Source organism: Thalassophryne amazonica, chromosome 18, assembly GCF_902500255.1.
Source record: "Thalassophryne amazonica chromosome 18, fThaAma1.1, whole genome shotgun sequence".
In the NCBI taxonomy this organism is placed as follows: Eukaryota; Metazoa; Chordata; class Actinopteri; order Batrachoidiformes; family Batrachoididae; genus Thalassophryne; species Thalassophryne amazonica.
Window position 1 is genome coordinate 36,432,174 of NC_047120.1, and position 20,612 is coordinate 36,452,785.

The following is a 20,612-nucleotide window of genomic DNA, read 5'->3' on the forward strand; positions in this document are numbered from 1 at the left end:
TAATCGTTCAGACGAGCTACGCTCTGATGTGGTGCGCTGACACAATCACTCGCCCTGTTCAATTCTTCTTTACTCAACTGAATGAGTTACACGTGCCATTTCACGCACCATCAAGCATCGATGTGCATCAACACGTAGTGTTGGCAAGTGGATCATGCAACATTCACAGCCATTTCATTTTTTTGCACAACTTTGATGTGTGAGAGATTTTTTTGAACATTTCAAAATTCTCTTTGCGCATTTGCACATGGTGGCACACATCTCACATTCACTCTACACCGGTTCACAGCGGGTTTACTCATCAGTACAACACACTGCATACGGGTGCATGAATCAAAGTTGAGCAAGTGTCAGGGGGCCTTTACTGGGACCTTAATAAAGGAATTGTTGGCAATTTAAACCTTTGTGTGTGTGTTGTTTGTTGTGCTTTCAGGAAATCACACAAGTTTGACCCTGCTGTTTGATAGACATTAAGCATTTTCAGGGACTCATCCTATAGGACCAGTCAAATGGTAGCTCCACTTGTCCTATTGTTATCCTGTCCTGTCCCATGTTGGCGGGTTTGGCAATGAGGCACAGCTAAGTTGAACAAGCACCAATGGTGTGAAACATCCAATTTGAGTAGGATTTCTCCTCTATATGTATCTTTGATGCTGTCATTTTAAAAATAAAAGGACACTTACAGTATGCAGTGTATGACACTCCTGGGTTTTAGGCAAAATTGCTTTATTCTTAAATATGACAAATTGTAAGTCAATAATAATAAAAATTAAGATATTAAATAATATCTTATTTTTTCAAAGTATTAGAATCTGGTTATTATTATTATATTAATATTGTTAGTTTTAATTCATTGAATTTCTATATCTACTTACTACAATCAAGGGTCACAGGTGGTGGGTTCTGGAGCCTATTATTGTCATTATTATTATTATTTTTATTATTACTTATTATTATTATCTGCTAAAAATGTCTTCAAAAGTGGAGATTTAAAGGGTTTGGGGAAGTTCCTACCCCTGCAAGTGTGTGTGTGTGTGTGCGTGTGTAGAGCAGCAGAAAAAGAGGGTTCAATGGCTGTTCTTATCATCTCAGCACTATCAAACAGCAATGCACATGCACAGTGATCTAAAATAGACTTATTGCATATTTAAAGTGAAGCAGTGTGTTCTTGTATTTTTTAAAAAAACATACAGCGCATGTGTCGATCCCGTGGCTGCTCGTTCCACCTCGCAGATGAAGTGAATGGATGCTCACTTTTTTTTTTTTTTAGTGAATCAAGATTAATTCACTCAGGCTGTAAAAACAGCAGCTGCAGCCCAGTAGATGGGGTGTGGACAGAGCAAACCAGTTTAACGACTTCTTTAACAGGTTTGATTGTTCTACCTCTGCAAACCCCCCATCAATCCTTCCCGCAGCAGCTATCACTTCATCACCATCAAAACCCCCAGCAGATCAGCCCTCACCCTCACCATCATCATCATCATCACCGTCAGCATCAGAACCCACAGTAGATCAGCCCTCGCCCTCACCCTCACCATCCTCACCACCATCATCATCACAGTCAGCCAGAACAAACACCCACTCTCACCACCCTCCCTCCTTCACGGTAGACCAGGTCAGGAGAGAGCTAAGGAGACTCCACCCCAGGAAGGCAGCAGGCCCAGATAAAGTGTGTCCCAGAATGCTTAAGGCCTGCGCCAACCAACTGGGGGAGCCCCTCCAGCATGTTTTCAACCTGAGCCTGCGTCTCGGAAAGGTCCCAGTCACGTGGAAGACATCCTGTGTCATTCCAGTTCCTACGAAGGCACACCCGAAGGAGCTGAATGACTACAGGCCGGTCGCTTTGACATCCCACGTGATGAAGACCATGGAGCGACTGCTGCTGAGCGTCCTCAGACCTCAGGTTAGACATGCTGAGGACTCACTGCAGTTTGCATACAGGGAGAAGGTGGGAGTGGAGGACGCCATCCTCTACCTCCTTCACAGGGCCCACTCTCATTTGGACAGGGGTAACAGCGCTGTGAGGGTCATGTTTTTTGACTTCTCCAGTGCCTTCAATACCATCCAGCCCCTGCTACTGAGAGACAAGCTCATGGAGATGGAGGTGGACACTCATCTGGTCACCTGGATCACTGATTATCTAACTGGAAGACCACAATATGTTAGATTCAGTAAATGCACCTCGGACACAGTGATCAGCAGCACTGGAGCACCACAAGGAACCGTGCTCTCTCCAGTTCTGTTCACTCTGTACACATCAGACTTCAATTACAACTTGGAGTCGTGCCACATGCAGAAGTTTTCGGACGACACTGCTATTGTGGGATGTGTGCGAGAGGGACAGGAAAGAGAGTACAGGGACCTGATACAGGACTTTGTGGAGTGGTGCAAATCAAACTACCTGCAGCTGAACATTACCAAAACAAAGGAGATGGTAGTGGACTTTAGAAGGTCCAGGCCTACTCTGCAGCCAGTCTCAATTGAGGGGGTCGATGTGGAGATGGTCCGGTCTTACAAATATCTGGGGACACTTATGGACGATAGATTGGACTGGTCAGCCAATACTGACACCCTCTACAGGAAGGGACAGAGCAGACTGTACTTCCTGTGGAGATTAGGGTCCTTCAGGATCTGCCATAAACTCCTGCGAATGTTCTACCAGTCTGTGGTAGCCAGTGTCCTCTTCTCCGTGGTGGTCTGCTGGGGGAGCAGCATGAAGAGGAGGGACACCGGGCGACTGGACAGGCTGGTGAGGAAAGCTGGTTTAGTGCTGGGAACAGAGCTGGAGACACTAACATCAGTGGCAGAGAGAAGGACCCTCAGTAAACTGCTGGCCATTATGGACAATGTTGAGCACCCTCTGCACAGCGCCATCATCAGGCAGAGGAGCTCATTCAGTGGCAGACTGCTGTCCCAGTCCTGCCACACGGACAGATTTAGGAAGTCTTTTGTCCCTCAGGCCATCAGACCGTTTAACTCTTCCCAACACAGCAAAAAATAATCCTGTGATACATCTGATTAGACGTTTTTATTGCTTTTTTTGCACTACCAACAATGTTTACACTGTTTACTTCTTTGCACAACTTACACTGTTTATATTGTGTACTGTTTACATCTGCACTACCTCCTTATTACTGCATTATTACACTATATTTACTCCTCCGTTATATTCTGTGAGACTGGATGCTGACAAAATTTTATTTTTATTTTTACTTTAGTTAGTGGTTTTTATTGAGTTGTCTATCTTCTTTTATTTATTTAATCTTATTTGTTTGTCTGGTGTAATGTGCAAGCTGCTGGATGCCTTGAATTTCCCTCTGGGATCAATAAAGTATCTATCTATCTATCTATCTATCTATCTATCTATCTCCCTATCTCTCTCTCTCTCTCTCTCTCTCTCTCTCTCTCTCTCTCTCTCTCTCTCTCTCTCTCTCTCTCTCTCTCTCTCTCTCTCTATCTATCTCTCATCCAAAAAAAAAAAAAAAAACCTTCTTCAGGTTGATAAAGTGGATTAATCAATGCAGCTTTTGGCTGTACTCCACAGCCCCCAATGAGGCTGTTTTTCATGCACTGCTCCTCCATTGCCTGTCATTTTACTGCAAATGCATCAACATAAACACAGTTATCACTTTAAAAAGAAGTCACCAAAAATCACTTGCATAATCTTTGCAAATAATCCACATTTAAACCTGAGTGCCGAGTCATGGGAGTTGGTCTTTCACAACTTCACATTGCAACCTGCTATTAGAATTTGTTTTTGTTCTTCATTATCATGAAATTAAACAATATTTACTCTCAAATAAGCCCTGATGGAGGCCCCGGCCCCATAGGGCCCAGGTTGATTAACCAGATTTTAGTGCCTATACCCTCTAAATCTGGCAAATCCAATCCTTGTGTACCCAGATGCCATTTCATGCCACTTATATGGCAATGTGCACTCAGACACGCCACAAAGGGACTTACATCCTCTGCACAACTCATTCTTGTGTCAGCTTTCAAAATAGGGCTGTAGGTTAATCTGGCACTGTAATGTTGCCTGAGCTACCATCCTGTTCCAACAAGAATTCCATAATGTTGTGGAAACAAGAGCAACATCTGCCAATCCTGATCCGGATCACTTCCAAAATACAGTGGAGTCTTCCATGCCCTAATATCGATCTGTGGTGCAAATTTGGTGAGAACCCGTGAAGTAGTTTTGATGTCATCCTTCAAAGCCCATATAAAGTGAAATCTTGATCCAGAATCTCTGGATCCAGATCACCTCCAAAATGCAAGGGGTCTTCAATGCCCTAATATCTATCTGTGGTGCAAATTTGGTGAGAATCCGTGAAGTAGTTTTGATGTAATCCTTCAAAGACTATATGAAGTGAAATCTTGATCTAGAATCTGGATCTGGATCCAGATCATCTCCAAAATTCAATAGCATCTCCCATGCCCTAATATCGATCTGTGGTGCAAATTTGTTGAGAATCCGTGAAGTAGTTTTGATGTAATCCTTCAAAGCCTATATAAAGTGAAATCTTGATCTAGAATCTGGATCTGGATCCAGATCATCTTCAAAATTCAGTGGAGTCTTCCATGCCCTAATATCTATTTGTGGTGCAAATTTGGTGAGAATTTGTGAAGTAGTTTTGACGTAATCCTGCTCACAGACAGACAAATAAGCAAACGCCAATGACATTATTACATCCTTGGTAGATATAATCAAGTCATTTCATGGTGTTATTAAGTGTACTATAGCAGCTATGAATCCTAGTGAGTGGGTCTGGACATGTATTACAGCTATTGTACAAATGCAAATTTGTTTTATTTGCAGATGATTACTGATATATTCTGAAGAGCGAAAAAGGTCACGTTGTGCGTCTCCAGTGTGTAAAACTGCACTCCCCACCACAAACTGTGCAGAAACCCCTGGCTTATGGTCAAATCTCGTAATTGCTGTGTGGTGGGACAGACTGAGGCAAAGGGGCCAAGAACATTTCTTCACTTCAACTTTCCACATAACGGACTAATATCTATTTAATTAGCAACACAATAACCTCCAGCCACAGCAACACAACTCTTAATTTCACTGCATTTTATCCTGACTCGGGCTGCTGTCATCTTCTAAACCATTTTATGTCATACACCTTCACGGGCAAGGCCGAAGTGTTGCAACTGGCACAGACTTTTCGAAATCAACTTGCTGTGTGGAAGCCAAATACGAGTTGAAGTATTCCATTCACAGCAGGGGATTTAATAAGAGCAGCAAAGCTGCAGCCAGTAATTTAATTGTTGTTTCATTTAAATGAAGCAATTGGTGTCCTCTGGGGTTGGATGATTATCAAAGATGCCTTTCACTCCTCCATCTTTGTGGCTCGCTGTGAGACTGGCTAATGGGAGTTGGCCAGAGGGTGTACTTAGATTGTATCTGTCTCTGGGAAAAACAGATATAGGACTCATATGGTACCCTCGGCCCACCAAACACAGATGAGCATTAAGGCATTAATGATCATGTGTGGACTTTAAGGTGGATGTGGAGCAAAAGCGATGAGTTGTGTTGTAGCGTTTTGTCCTCAAAGTCTCTGTGGTCCGTTCTCATTTTCTAAATCTCATCTTCCATCCGTCTCACTACAACCCTGTGATCATGTTTAATTCCCCACCTGCTCTCTCTAGATTAACATCTCTGTGTAATCCCATTAAGTGCCTTGTGTTTCCGCCTGGCGCTCATTACTGCTCCACCGCACCACGACTGAGTCTGGAATTGACTCGGGCCTGACATCTATCCTGCTTGAGGCTGATCTCAATTCTCTTACACGCAGCGTTCAGCATTCTATAACCCCAGCTGCCCTCCAATCCCTTGAGTTCACCTCGCGTTCTCTTTAAGATGTGGAAAGTTTTGAGTTGTGTCTCAGATAAAGTCACTACTGGGGAGAGTGCAGAGATGTAAAGACTCAAGAACTCAAGAGCTGTTTGCCATTGTTTTAGCTTGTTTTGCTACGACTGTTTGAATAGGAAAAAGTTCAAGAAGACATCTGGCAAGAAGGTATCTCAAAAGAAAAGTGGAATTACTGTCCAAACATTGCAGTAAAGTCTGTAAAGTCTGTCTAACCAAGTAGAAATGTCAATGCAAATAAAGGTCTTTCAGTGCTCAAGCACAGTTTGTCAAGTTCCATCACGTAAGACCCGCAAGATGAAGTCTTGATCCCTCCTACTGTTTGGAGTTGGTTACAATTCCACAGGGTTGGTGAAGGAAGAGAAGCCAGGGTCGAGTTCAGTGACTAAATCAAATGTAGCTGCAGAAACATGTTGCAAGAATATCATAAGTAAAAATGTGAAGCCAAGAGTGAAGCAGATAATTCAACAGACAATCCTTGAACTATCCCCAGTTTCTCCATTCACAGTGAAGAAGCCTATAACTACTTAAAGTGTTGCCATAGCCGTCTTGAAGGCTTTCCTCACTAGTCTAATTCTTGCACATTGGCTTAATTCTCCCGATCTCGCATAACCATCTCAGAGCCATTGTAGGGAATCAATATGTTTATGATTCTTTCATTTTTCCAAAAACAGTCAATAAGCTAGTAAGCATAGATACTGCCAACAGTTGCCCACTGAGATTACTTTCTTACAACTGACACTGATTTTGTGGATTTGATTTATGATTTTACTTTGTGATTTGGTTGTTTGAATTTTTGTTTCTGAATTTTATTATCTGTTTTACTTGCATTGCTGTTAGTTGTAATTAGGTTTGTGTTACAAATCTGTAGTATTTTGTATTGCTTTTATTGATGTTTTACACTATTGTGGCTGCCAGGATGGATGGTGACCCAGTTGCGTTGGATCCACTCTAATTTGGACTCTGCTGTTTGAGGTGACCTGTGTTGTGATTTGGCTCAATACAAATAAATTTATTTGAAACAAGAGCAATCAGAGATTTCTGATGTCCACCAATCCGGCTCCAGATCACCTCCAAAATGCAGTGGAGCCTTACATGCCCTAATATCTATCTGTGGTGCAAATGTGGTGAGAATCCATGAAGTAGTTTTGATGTAATCCTTCAAAAACCTATATAAAGAGAAATTTGAGCCAGAATTTGGATCACCTCCAAAATTCATGTGAGTCTTCCATGTCCTAATATCTATCTGAGGTGCAAATTTGGTGACAATCCATAAAGTTGTTTTGAAGTAATCCTTCAAAGCCAATATAAAGGGAAATCTTTATCTAGAATGTGGGCCCAGATCTGGATCACCTCCAAAATTCAGTGGAGTCTTCCATGCCCTAATATCTATCTGTTGTGGAAATGTAAATATAAAGTGAAATCTTAATCCACAATCCAGATCAAGATCCAGATCACCTCCAAAATTTAATGGTGTCTTCTATAGCCTAATATGTGTCCGTGGTGAAAATTTGATAAGAATCCATGAAGTACTTTTGACGTAATCCTTCAAAGCCTATAAAAATGAAATGTGATCCAGAATCTGGATCCAGATCCGGATCACCTCCACAATTTAATGGAGTCTTTCTTGGCCTAATATCTATCTGTGGTGAAAATTTCGTCAAAATCTGTGGAGTAGTTTTGACGTAATCTTGCTAGACGTCAGGCCGACAGATAAGTAAACGCCAATGATTTTTTTTTTACATCCTTGGTGGACATAATTAAAATATAGCTGCAAGTAGCGATACGGGTGCCAAGCGGACAGAAAATCCAGAGTTAGCATGGATGTGTGATGTAACCATTTGAAAAGCATGTCAACAAAACCTGGCGGCAAATTTAATGTAAAATTTGCAAGGAAAGAGTATGTTGATTATTGCTTCTTAAATTTGTTTTGTCACAAATTGTACCATCTGTTTATGATACATCAAAGCGTTGCCGAGATATGACCTAACATTCTGTTTGGCAGCTTCTCCAATGAATTTCATTAGATGCTGCAACTGTCTGTTTTGTGCAATTGAAAAGTCACATAGATTGATGTAAATGAACTACACTACATATTTATTAAGGTGTGTGCAACTCTCCTTTATAAAATGACACTATATGCGACTTGATTCATGGCCTATGGCACAGGTCACTTTTACATACATCAGTTTAATTCAATGTGATTTGATTTAATGTGATCCTGTTGGAATAAACCAGAAGTGGCATTGCTTACCTTCAAACACATTTTGTGAAAAACCAGTGCATTGGTACATTGGTGCTACCTCTGCTAGCCTTTTATTCACTTTACTTTAAGTAATACCCCCTTTAATGTACTTTGTTTTCATATAATGGCCATGTGTTGCATATCAAAATGTTCAGAATAAATTCAGCTTTCTGAATATGTAACACATATGTGTCTACAGCACTGCATATACAACCCCTGGCAAAAATTATGGAATCACCAGCCTCGGATGACGTTCATTCAGTTGTTTAATTTTGTAGAAAAAAAGCAGATCACAGACATGACACAAAACTAAAGTCATTTCAAATGGCAACTTTCTGGCTTTAAGAAACACTATAAGAAATCAAGAAAAAAAGATTGTGACAGTCAGTAACGGTTACTTTTTTAGACCAAGCAGAGGAAAAAAATATGGAATCACTCAATTCTGAGGAATAAATTATGGAATCACCCTGTAAATTTTCATCCCCCAAACTAACACCTGTATCAAATCAGATCTGCTCGTTGACATTGACCCTATGCCATGACATTGACCCTATGTGTCTTTTTGCAAGGAATGTTTTCACAGTTTTTGCTCTATGGCAAGATGCATTATCATCTTGAAAAATGATTTAATCATCCCCAAACATCCGTTCAGTTGTCCAAAATATCAACGTAAACTTGTGCATTTATTGATGATGTAATGACAGCCATCTCCCCAGTGCCTTTACCTGACATGCAGCCCCATATCATCAATGACTGTGGAAATTTACATGTTCTCTTCAGGCAGTCATCTTTATAAATCTCATTGGAACGGCACCAAACAAAAGTTCCAGCATCATCACCTTGCCCAATGCAGATTCAAGATTCATCACTGAATATGACTTTCATCCAGTCATCCACAGTCCATGATTGCTTTTCCTTAGCCCATTGTAACCTTGTTTTTTTTTCTGTTTAGGTGTTAATGATGGCTTTTGTTTAGCTTTTCTGTATGTAAATCCCATTTCCTTTAGGCGGTTTCTTACAGTTCGGTCACAGATGTTGACTCCAGTTTCCTCCCATTCGTTCCTCATTTGTTTTGTTTTGCATTTTTTGATTTTTGAGACATATTGCTTTAAGTTTTCTGTCTTGACGCTTTGATGTCTTCCTTGGTCTACCAGTATGTTTGCCTTTAACAACCTTCCCATGTTGTTTGTATTTGATCCAGAGTTTAGACACAGCTGACTGTGAACAACCAACATCTTTTGCAACATTGCATGATGATTTACTCTCTTTTAAGAGTTTGATAATCCTCTCCTTTGTTTCAATTGACATCTCTCGTGTTGGAGCCATGATTCATGTCAGTCCACTTGGTGCAACAGCTCTCCAAGGTGTGATCACTCCTTTTTAGATGCAGACTAATGAGCAGATCTGATATGATGCAGGTGTTAGTTTTGGGGATGAAAATTTACAGGGTGATTCCATAATTTTTTCCTCAGAATTGAGTGATTCCATATTTTTTTCATCTGCTTGGTCTAAAAAAGTAACCGTTACTGACTGCCACAATCTTTTTTTTTTAATTTTGTATAGTGTTTCTTAAAGCCAGAAAGTTGCCATTTGAAATGACTTTAGTTTTGTGTCATGTCTGTTATCTGCTTTTTTTCTACAAAATTAAACAACTGAATGAACATCCTCTGAGGCCGGTGATTCCATAATTTTTGCCAGGGGTTTTATAAACTAGAAGCGCTCAGAGAGTGCAAACCTCCGCCAAGGCCATGGGGTTACTGACGCATAACATCTACACGCCGTGGAATCACTGAACCTAAAAAAGTCTAACAATGATGTTTGCTCAGTAGTAAAAAAAGTTTAATCTGCTGTGACTGGATAGCATGTATCCTTAGCGCTTGGCATCACAGTTTATTGCAACTTGCACCTTTCCCAGAAGCTACTGTCATCTGAGCACTGATATTGATATTGCATGTGCTTATAGACAAAAACAAATAAGAGACAAAATTCAATTTATTATTCAACTAAACTGCAAATACGAGGGCTGTCAATAAAGTATAGGTCCTTTTTATTTTTTTCAAAAACTATATGGATTTCATTCATATGTTTTTACGTCAGACATGCTTGAACCCTCATGCGCATGCGTGAGTTTTTCCACGCCTGTCGGTGATGTCATTCGCCTGTAAGCACTCCTTGTGGGAGGAGTCGTCCAGCCCCTCGTCGGAATTCCTTTGTCTGAGAAATTGCTGAGAGACTGGCGCTTTGTTTGATCAAAATGTTTTCTAAACCTGTGAGACACATCGAAGTGGACACGGTTCGAAAAATTAAGCTGGTTTTCAGTGAAAATTTTAACGGCTGATGAGAGATTTTGAGGCGATACTGTCGCTTTAAGGGGACGTCGCGTAGCGGTCCCAGGCGCCGTCTTCAGCCTGTTTCAAGCTGAAAACCTCCACATTTCAGGCTCTATTGATCCAGGACATCGTGAGAGAACAGAGAAGTTTCAGAAGAAGTCGGTTTCTGCATTTTATCCGGATATTCCACTGTTAAAGGAGATTTTTTTAATGAAAGACGTGCGGACGGGTCCGCGCGTCGGGACGCAGCCGGCGCGGTGAGGCGGCACAGGAAAAACACCTCCGTCTTGATAACCATTTGTAAAATCCAGGTGGCTTTTGATGGCTTTCAGTGGAGTGAGTATATGAGAAATTGTTTAACAGCTGGACATATTCCAACTTGTCCTTAAGGCTTCCAACAGAGGTGTTTTTCCTGTGGCGGAGCGTCGCAGCGGCTGCAAGCCGACGCTGCAATCCGTCCGCACGTCTTTCATTAAAAAAATCTCCTTTAACAGTGGAATATCCGGATAAAATGCGGAAACCGACTTCTTCTGAAACTTCTCTGTTCTCTCACGACATCCTGGATCAATAGAGCCTGAAATGTGGAGGTTTTCAGCTTGAAACAGGCTGACGACGGCGCCTGAGAGCGCTGCGCGACGTCTCGCACCGTGGGAAGTCCTTAAAGCGACAGTATCACCTCAAAATCTCTCATCAGACGTTAAAATTTTCACTGAAAACCAGCTTAATTTTTCGAACCGTGTCCACTTCGATGTGTCTCACAGGTTTAGAAAAAATTTTGATCAAACAAAGCGCCAGTCTCTCAGCAACTTCTCAGACAAAGGAATTCCGACGAGGGGCTGGACAACTCCTCCCACAAGGAGTGCTCACAGGCGAATGACGTCACCGACAGGCGTGGAAAAACTCACGCATGCGCATGAGGGTTCAAGCATGTCTGACGTAAAAACATATGAATGAAATCCATATAGTTTTTGAAAAAAAAAAAAAAGACCTATACTTTATTGACAGACCTCGTATATGAATTTTTAACATTCATGAAACATTTCTCTAAACAAGGCCATAGGGTCACTGACCCTAAAGAGATTCCCTCCTTGACACAGTGATGTATTTCTTTTTGTCTCTTTCTCTAAAATTGTATATAATAATCATTAGATTATTAATACTCATATATAAACAAAAATAAATTTAAGAAATATTACAATTTGAAAACAAATGCACCCGAACGTGATGACAGCTGCAACTGCTTAATGCTAACTTTTAACATTGAAAATGCCATAGACATGCTAATGCATTAGCATCGGGATCCAGATCATGATCTGGATCACCACTAAAATTTAATCACTTGTTCCTCTTGTCATTTCCAACCAATCCACAAAATTTCATCAAAATCCGTTCAAAACCTTTTGAGTTATCCTGCTGACAGACAGACAAACAAACAAACAAACGTGACCGAAAACATAATCTCCTTGGCGGAGGTAATAATTTGGCTTGATAGCTGAAAATATATATATATTTTTTAATCTTAAGTTTTTTTCATGAAAATTGACATTTATTCACTTGCACTTACCAAGTTCTTTGGGTCATAAAAATAATGAAATATATGAAAACGATTTTTAAACAATGTATAAATACATTTCCATAAATAAATATGTGCAGTGCAGTGCATCAGCTCCACCTGCTGGGAACTACAAGGCAGAAAGACCTGGGACATTCAAAAGAACATATTTATCAAATAAAATCATTCAACAGTTCTAGATAGATAAAAACATGATGAAAAGTAGACTTCAACACACTTGGGCATTCATGGACCAAATAGGTTTAAGACAAATTCACCCAATCTACTTGGTATTTAAATGACATAAATGCTGTGTGTGAAAATGACAGCTGCGTTGGTTGGACCCTCAGAATGATAATTTGTTGCATCTGTGTGTTGAGAGTAATTCTGGGCTCCGCCCTCCCTCACGGTTGGAGAAGTGCACAAAAAATACTGCACCAAAATATATTGACACATTAATGGCCGAGCCAGCTTTTGCAGAATTTTTGCTTCTGATTTGCAGGTGCTGGAAGGTGCCTCGAGCACATGCTTTGACAAGGTATAACAAGCTGACTAGACTGATCTCCTGGAGATCTTTCCTAGTGATATTTTATTATGTGAATCCTTTTTGTCACATAGTTTTACACAGGAAGAAAACTGCCGCGCCAAATCATTCAGTCTTGCTTATTGAATCAATGGCTAATCACAAACCTTGCTTTCAGGAGAACAAAGAAGGAGATAAATTGCTGTCATAAACTTGTTTCACGGATGCTGCTGCTGGTGACCACACAGCCTGGGGATGGATGCCAGGAAACATTGCTTAAGGGAAACAATGGAATGCATTTGAGAAAGCCAACTCCACAACTTCAATAACCTCCCTCCCATGGTGTAATTCAATAAGCATTTATCAGCTTGTTTTCTCAACTGTTCCCTCTAATGGCCGACTGTCAACTCCTATTATCTCGCCCATATATCTGCCGATTTGTCTCTGATGTTATTCCCCACAGCATGAGTCCAAATTTAATGTTTACACAGCTAGATGTGTGACATAAACCTATCTCTTCAATGTGAGCTTTTTGGCGGGGTCATGGAGCAACGTTCTCTAAACTCTTCATTATCTACATGCTGAAATGTTTAGAGCTATGAACACAACACCCGCTGTATTTTATTTAATATTCTCCATGTGGCTGGTTGGCTCTTATCTCATCATGATGAATAAAAATAGTGTTGTTCAAAGTTATTCTTAACTGCATTCTGTGTTGCCAAGTCTGTTTTATAAGCTGCTTTGGTCTGGAGATGTTTTCTCTGCTTGTTTCCAGAATGTAGTCACTAATTTAAGGCTTGCAGATATGAAAATGGGAACAGATCTGACCATGTGTATGCACAGCATAGAACAAGGGGTTAGTGCAGGACCATACAGAAACACAAACACACACACACACACAACATTACATCTTGGTGAGATGAGACGGTAGGACAGTAGTTCAAGCATGTTCAAAACCTCTGCAATGTGACTGCTTCCAATTTCCCTTGATATAACATGCATTGCATGGTGTTGCATAGATAGATGTCATTACCAGTAGAGAGAAACAAACAGCAGTGCACAGGCACACACACACACACACACACACACACACTTGCACTGAGACAGACATAATGAGACACTCATCCCTCCGCCGGTGTTATAGATCCATGAGGCTCCCATAATGAATATGTGTGAGGTGGAGATGGTTCTGCTGTTGAAACCCCAAATAGGAACAACTGAAAGAAAGACAAAGAAAGACAAGTATTTAACACATCACCTTTTTTCTCAGTAAAAACATTTCTAAAGGTTCTATTGATATGAAATTTTCACCAGATGGCAGTAACAATCCAAGTACTCCATAGATGCAACGAAACCAAAACTAACAAGCAGTCATGAGATGTTATTTGTGTGAGATCTTGGTAATGAGACATCTTTTTATACACCATCAGTTGGGACTGAAACAGCTGATATTAATTTGCACTGAGAAGGGGCAGGATTGCTTTCAATTTCTGATAGATTTCAGCTGGTGTCTTGGCTTTACATACCTTTTTGCACACTCCTTTCGTCATGTGTTCAATGCTTTATTCCTGTGTCATTTCACATTTTTACATGCAACTTAATTTCTGTGCTCATTTAATTTCTGCACTCATTTGTTTTGGTTTCTTTGCATGTGTTATTTGGTTTGTTGTTCACATCTGTTAAAAATTTCATGTCAGTATCTCCTTTAGAGGTTGATGGCTGCTGAGGCACTGATTTCATCACAATCAGATTTACAAATATATGAACCACATACAGTAGCTTATTCACCATTTGATTGGCAGCAATTAATGGGTTATGTAAACCTATGCTGTGTAGTTCCGAGCAGGTGGTGCTGCTGCACTGCACTGAACATATTTATTTTTTATTTACGATACATCCATCCACGCATTGTCTATACCTGCTTACTGCAATTAATGGTCATGGGGGGGGGGCCTATGCCAGCAGCCACAGGGCATGAAGCAGGGTATGCACTGGACAGGACGCCATTCTGTCGCATGGCAACATATCGACAAACAAACACATTCACACCTGCAGACACACCTACGGACAATTTAAAGTTTTCAATTCACCTAACCTGCATGTCTTTCGATGTGGAAGGAAGCATGAACACCCAGAGGGAACCCACGCAAACTCGGGGAGAACATGCAAACTCCTCACAGAATGATCCCAGGTGGGAATCAATCCCATGACCTTTTTGCTGTGAGGCAACAGTGCTAACCACTAATCCACCCATATTTATTATACATTGTTTTAATATTTTTTTAAAAAATATATTACACTACTTTTTTTCTGACCTGAAGACTTTGGTTCATTCACATGAACAAATTCATGAAAGATTTCAAAATTTTCCCAACACTTTTCTTGGTTTCATCATTAGAGCCAAATGATATCTTTTACACAGTGATCTAGACAAATACATGTTTCACATTCAGAAAGCTGAGACTGTTCTGAGCATTTTGATGTGCAACACATCAGCATGATGTAAGAGGGAGTGTGAAAGAGATTGTGTGTCTGTAAAGGTCGGCTCTACAGTAGACTGATGGCCTGAATAAATGAAAACATGGCCTCATTACATATTTCTTTCTCTCTCACAATGGAGCTCTGCATATCTCAGGCTGCAATATTTGTTAAAATTTGATAGAAATGGATCTTGACATCCAGTTGCTCACCTCAAACAGCTTTGCTGACGTTGATGTGGAAACTGTGTATATTTGATAGAACGATTTGGCCTTTGCCTAGGATCCCACATAGTATTCTGAATGGTTTGTAATGGGAAATGCATCCCTGCTGGACCAACAGCCGGTAAGTAACTCCTGCTGTCTTTAAAGTCCCAGGCCAGCAAGGAGCACTCGTTTCCCAAGAATCATTAATCTTACTTTTTGTGGGCTTGTCCTAAAACCACCACCACCTTCTCTCCCAGGGTGGTCTCAAACAGGCACTCATTTATCTCCTCCTCCTTTTGCACCTTTAAAGTGTGTATACATGCAGAAAGAAACTTATCGCCACACCCTCTGGATCTAGCTCTCTTTCTCTCTTTACTCTTCGTTCTCTCTCTAGCTGTTTCTCAGCATGATCAGACAGGACCTGGTGAGCTCCCACACGGACACATGCTGTGATTAAAGCAGTACGTTACCAGACCTTAGCTAATTACGCTGTACCAGTAGTATCTGAACACATATATACAGGATGCCTTAAAGAACGAGCTGATGTTTTTACAACCTCAGTTATATTTTAAAATATAATAGGTTAAATCCCAAAATATTTCAGGGTTATTTGAATTTTCTTCAACGTGCATTCCCGCATCCCTTCCCCCACTGTGTGTGTCCTTATAGAAGATCAAAAACTCTGCATCAGCCTCCATCTGCTCCAGTTTTTGCTTCATGTTGCTCTGAGAACAGGTTGACATCTGCCAGTAGAGTTGACGGAGAAAAACAACCTGTATAATGACAACCTTCCTAACAAAAGTGCAATGATTTTTATGAGAGTTGATGTATGGAGATTTACTTTCTTCATTTCGTCATGCCAGTAGCTTTGTCCTAGTAGTCGATAGAACTGAGGCCAATCTTTTATTGGGCTAAATATCGTTAATGTAAAGTTGCCAGATGGCGAGTGGCAGACATTTGCTTTGATGTTGCAGATGCGGGATAGATCTCGTGTATCTGGCATGAAAAATTAGACTCTCTCTCTAATTGTTTGTCTTGTAGTGGTTACACTGTCACTAAAATATTCATTAGTGTCAGGACTGGACGAGGGCAGGACACAAATGCAGGCTCGACAAAAGGAAATATACTTAAAGGGTGGTTTATTCAAGCTAGGGATCGTTAACAGCAAGGCAGTCCACGGAGCAAAAGTACTTGACAAGGATTAAGCAAAAGACGTGGTCCAAAGAACAAGCAAGGTCAAAACACGAGCAAACAGGTATGTCAGAGCAGAGGCAAAAAACAGGATCCAGAACACAAAACAGAGTCCAAAAACAAGGCTTAGGCAAAACAAGAACGACACAAGAGGCTGGTAAGTGAGTGAATCAACGAACGAGCGGGGAAGAAGTGAACAGACGCAGGTTAAATAGGGACAGGTGTTAATCAGGAAATGAGGTGCACGTGGAGGAGGAAAGGCCTGGAAAGTGGGGCGTGGTCAGGTGACAGCTAAGAGGCCAATGATGCAGAAGGGCGGTGACAAATGGGCAAGAGAATGACAGATGAAGGGGCGTGGCTGACTGAGAGGACAAAGTGCAGGTGCGGAACAGAGTGCAGTGATCCGGAAAAGACTGTGGAAACAATGAGATACTGACAAGCAGGAGCAAGAGAAAGGTGATTAGATACAAACATGACAATAAGAGATAGTACAAAGAAAACCACCCTAACGAACACAACTGAAAAGCATACAGGAACGTGATAAGTGAATCATGGGAATTAATACAATAAACCTACTAAGAACAGACAGAAGAACTACAAGAAAACAAAACTGAAAACCAAAACCAGAAATACCCAAATACTTAACAGAAGAGAGAACAGTAACATAAGCAAACAAACACTAAATGCTGAAACATAAAAACAGACTGTGGATAAACTAGAATGGAACTAAAACATAGCTGTAAAGTAACAAAGAAAGAAAGTGACAAAGCAATATGAGAACATTGAATAAACGTGAAGAAAGAGGCAATAACAAAACAAGACTAAAACATAACTGAGGTGAAAAGTAACAAAGGAAGAAAGTGACTAAGCAAAAATCAGAACATGGAAAAAAACCCCACATGAAGAAAAAGGTAATTAACAAAACGAGGCTGATGCCAAAGGAACAGAACTAAATGAAGAAGGGACATATGGGCTGAAGCCTGGAAACGGCCGGGACATGACAGTACCCCTGCCCCAAGCGGGTGCCCCCGGGCACCCGCCCAGGAACCCGACACCGGGAGGGCGGCAGGGGGAACAGGACGGAGGGCAGAACGAGAGAGGAGAGCCACAAGAGGGCCGAAAAAAACAAAACCCCAGGGATGTCTGACAACAGACCCTAGCAAAACAGGCAGAGGAAACGAGGAATAACAATACCCGGGCAGGCGGTCGAGGGACCCAAAACTGGGCATAGCCAAGGCAGGAAAGAGGCCCCCAGGCGGGCAACAATATGGCTCAATAAAGGGCCTGGGCACGTGACACACACCCGGGTCGTGAGTTACCACGAGGTCAGGGGAGTGGACCCGTGGAGAAACGGGCGTGGAGACATCAGGAACTCGGCCTTGGGACAAACCGGCCCCTAGAGTGGTTCCCAAAGAACAATCGGGGCCAGGTTTAGGACGAATAGCTCCAAAGCAGTGGTGTACAGAAAACAACCTCCTCAGGAGGAGTCCCACCGTGCGTAGAAGCCACTGGGCAAAAGGGAGTAGAGCTAAGCCACACGCAAAACAGAGGGCGTTCACATTCCGGGTACGGTAACACAAGACATTTAGGTGCATACACACTACCTTACAACAATGACAAAAACAAGACAGAAAAGAGCCCTCATACAGTAAATAAAAGTTCTTGAACAAAACCCCAAAAAAGCAAAAAATCCCCATAAACGAGCAAAAGTGCAGACAGAAAACAAACAAAACCAGACCAACACAAGTACCAACCAGAAAATCCTGTATTTGCTCAGGGTGCCGAATGTATTGCACGAGAAGGTTAATCAAAGTCTGTGGATAATTGGCATGGCCAGAAGTACTTGGAGACGTGAGAGAGAATTTTAACAGGCGTGAGATGGAAAATGTTTCCATGAACCCACAACCGCCCCCTGGGGAGACCCCTAAGAACAAAATAATTTTACCCAACAGCCAGGTCATGACGCTCTGAAACTGTGAGTCAAGGTCAGACATGGTCCACCCCAGGAGTAGGCGTGGGGCTTTGAACCAACAAAGCACAGAGGTAAACAACGTGAGTACAAAATAGACCCGCAACAAATACAGTTCAAGCAAAATGTCACTAACCGTCTCCAGGTTTGCGTCCTCGATCGTCATCTTCTGTGCCGGCAGTGAAGCTGGAGCAGGATGAGGAGGCGCAGGAGGGGAAGGTTCCGACGGCATGCGTGCGAACGACGCACCGTCTGGCCTTGAGACTGGTTGTGGTGCGGCGTGCGCTGGAACAGGTGCTGGCGCGGTGCGCGCAAAGTCCAATGCAGCCGTGGGCGTGGAGTCCGGAGCAGTCGCTGGTGCCGCAGGTGCGGAGATTGCTCCAGTCGATGGCGCATTGCGCATGGAGACCGGGCTGGCTGGAAGCGTCGCAGGTGCCGCTGGCGTGGAGACTGGAGCAGCCACTGGTGCAGCTGGCGTGGAGTCTGGAGCAACCGCTGGAGAGTGATGCGCACAGAGACTGGTTCGGCGGGAGGTGCCGCAGGTGCGGAGATCGCTCCAGTCGCTGGTGCAGTGCACATGGAGACCGGGCCGGCTGGAAGCGTCGCTGATGCAGCTGGCATGGAGACTGGAGTAGCCGCTGGTGCAGCTGGCGTGGAGTCTGGAGCAACCGCTGGAGTGATGCGCACAGAGACTGGTTCGGCGGGAGGTGCCACAGGTGCGGAGATCGCTCCAGTCGCTGGTGCAGTGTGCATGGAGACCGGGCCGGCTGGAAGCGTCGCTGGTGCCGCTGGCGTGGAGACTGGAGCAGCTGCAGGTGCGAAGCGCACGGTCTTCGGTGGCACAGGCGCGCAGGGCTGTCGAGGAGCTGGAACAGGAGGAAGGCGGAGAACAGCCGTGGTCGTGGCCCGGAGACGTTGGGAAGTCGGGCATGAGGAGGCCGGCTCTGCGAGCGTGTGGAAGCCACGTGAGTCGTTCGTGGTGCGGACTTAGGTGGTGCTCGTGAAGGGGCTTGCATGGGTGTTGAGCGTGGTCGTGGTCCCGGTGTCTTCGGTTTTGCAGGTGCAGCCGGTTCTTTTCCTGATGCACACCAGGCTGCGTCTGATATTGTTATGTGCCGTGGTGCGGTCGAACAGGCTGCGGTGATGTCTGATTCAAACATGAACTCAATCGGATTACATGGCGGAAGAAGGCCCTGCTTAAACTGAGCCTTTATGTTCTCAAGGTCAGGAAAAGAGCGAACCACGTCAGGCTCGGCTTGTAACAGCTGATCAAGGTCCGACAGAACGCGACGTCGGTTCTGTGGACTCAGATTGTCATGGTATTCAAAAAACAAGTCCTGTACCTTGAACAATACGTTTACCGAGCCCGGTACCACGAACTGTTCTGACTCCGACGAATTGTCTTCGTCATCGTCATCACAATCGCTCCATTCAGCATCGTCATCGACAGGCAGGGGCTGTGAACACGGGTGGGTCTCTGGATGTTTTATCCAGTCAGGAAGTGTAGTGCCAGAAAAAATCGTGTCCAGGTCTTGCAGATCAGGGAAGCGTTCATAAAGCCATTCATTGGCTTCCACGATTTCCCATGCCTGCTCAAGATAATCAAATTTCTCTTTTGAAGAGAAACAGTCACGAAAACAAATTAAAAAAAAATTGAAGGTCATTAAAAATCCTCTTGATTGTATCAGCGTCTTGATTCCTGGCGACCGGATTCGAGCCTGCTGCGTCCATGTCTGGCTCGTTCGTTCTGTCAGGACTGGACGAGGGCAGGACACAAATGCAGGCTCGACAAAAGGAAATATACTTAAAGGGTGGTTTATTCAGGCTAGGGATCGTTAACAGCAAGGCAGTCCACGGAGCAAAAGTACTTGACAAGGATTAAGCAAAAGACGTGGTCCAAAGAACAAGCAAGGTCAAAACACGAGCAAACAGGTATGTCAGAGCAGAGGCAAAAAACAGGATCCAGAACACAAAACAGAGTCCAAAAACAAGGCTTGGCAAAACAAGAACGACACAAGAGGCTGGTACGTGAGTGAATCAACGAACGAGCGGGGAAGAAGTGAACAGACGCAGGTTAAATAGGGACAGGTGTTAATCAGGAAATGAGGTGCACGTGGAGGAGGAAAGGCCTGGAAAGGGGGGCGTGGTCAGGTGACAGCTAAGAGGCCAATGATGCAGAAGGGCAGTGACAAATGGGCAAGAGAATGACAGATGAAGGGGCGTGGCTGACTGAGAGGACAAAG

At 42.9% G+C, this 20,612-nt stretch overlaps 1 protein-coding gene across 2 annotated transcripts in view; it reads right to left on the reverse strand.

Moving 5' to 3' along the window:
• LOC117531348 (flocculation protein FLO11-like) overlaps positions 1 to 19,532 on the reverse strand; it is a 30,438-nt gene extending 10,906 nt beyond the window's left edge. Inside the window, exons 1-2 of one of the 2 annotated variants that reach the window (XM_034194425.1) lie at positions 18,506 to 19,532; positions 12,693 to 13,742 (exon numbers count right to left, since the gene is read on the reverse strand). In XM_034194425.1, coding sequence (XP_034050316.1) covers positions 13,647 to 13,742; positions 18,506 to 19,300 — 891 coding nt within the window. In that variant the 5' untranslated portion in view covers positions 19,301 to 19,532 and the 3' untranslated portion in view covers positions 12,693 to 13,646. Of the gene's footprint in view, positions 1 to 12,009; positions 13,743 to 18,505 lie in introns of those variants that run through there. The other variant, XM_034194424.1, reaches the window with a different exon arrangement.
• Between the last annotated feature and the right edge of the window lie 1,080 nt (positions 19,533 to 20,612).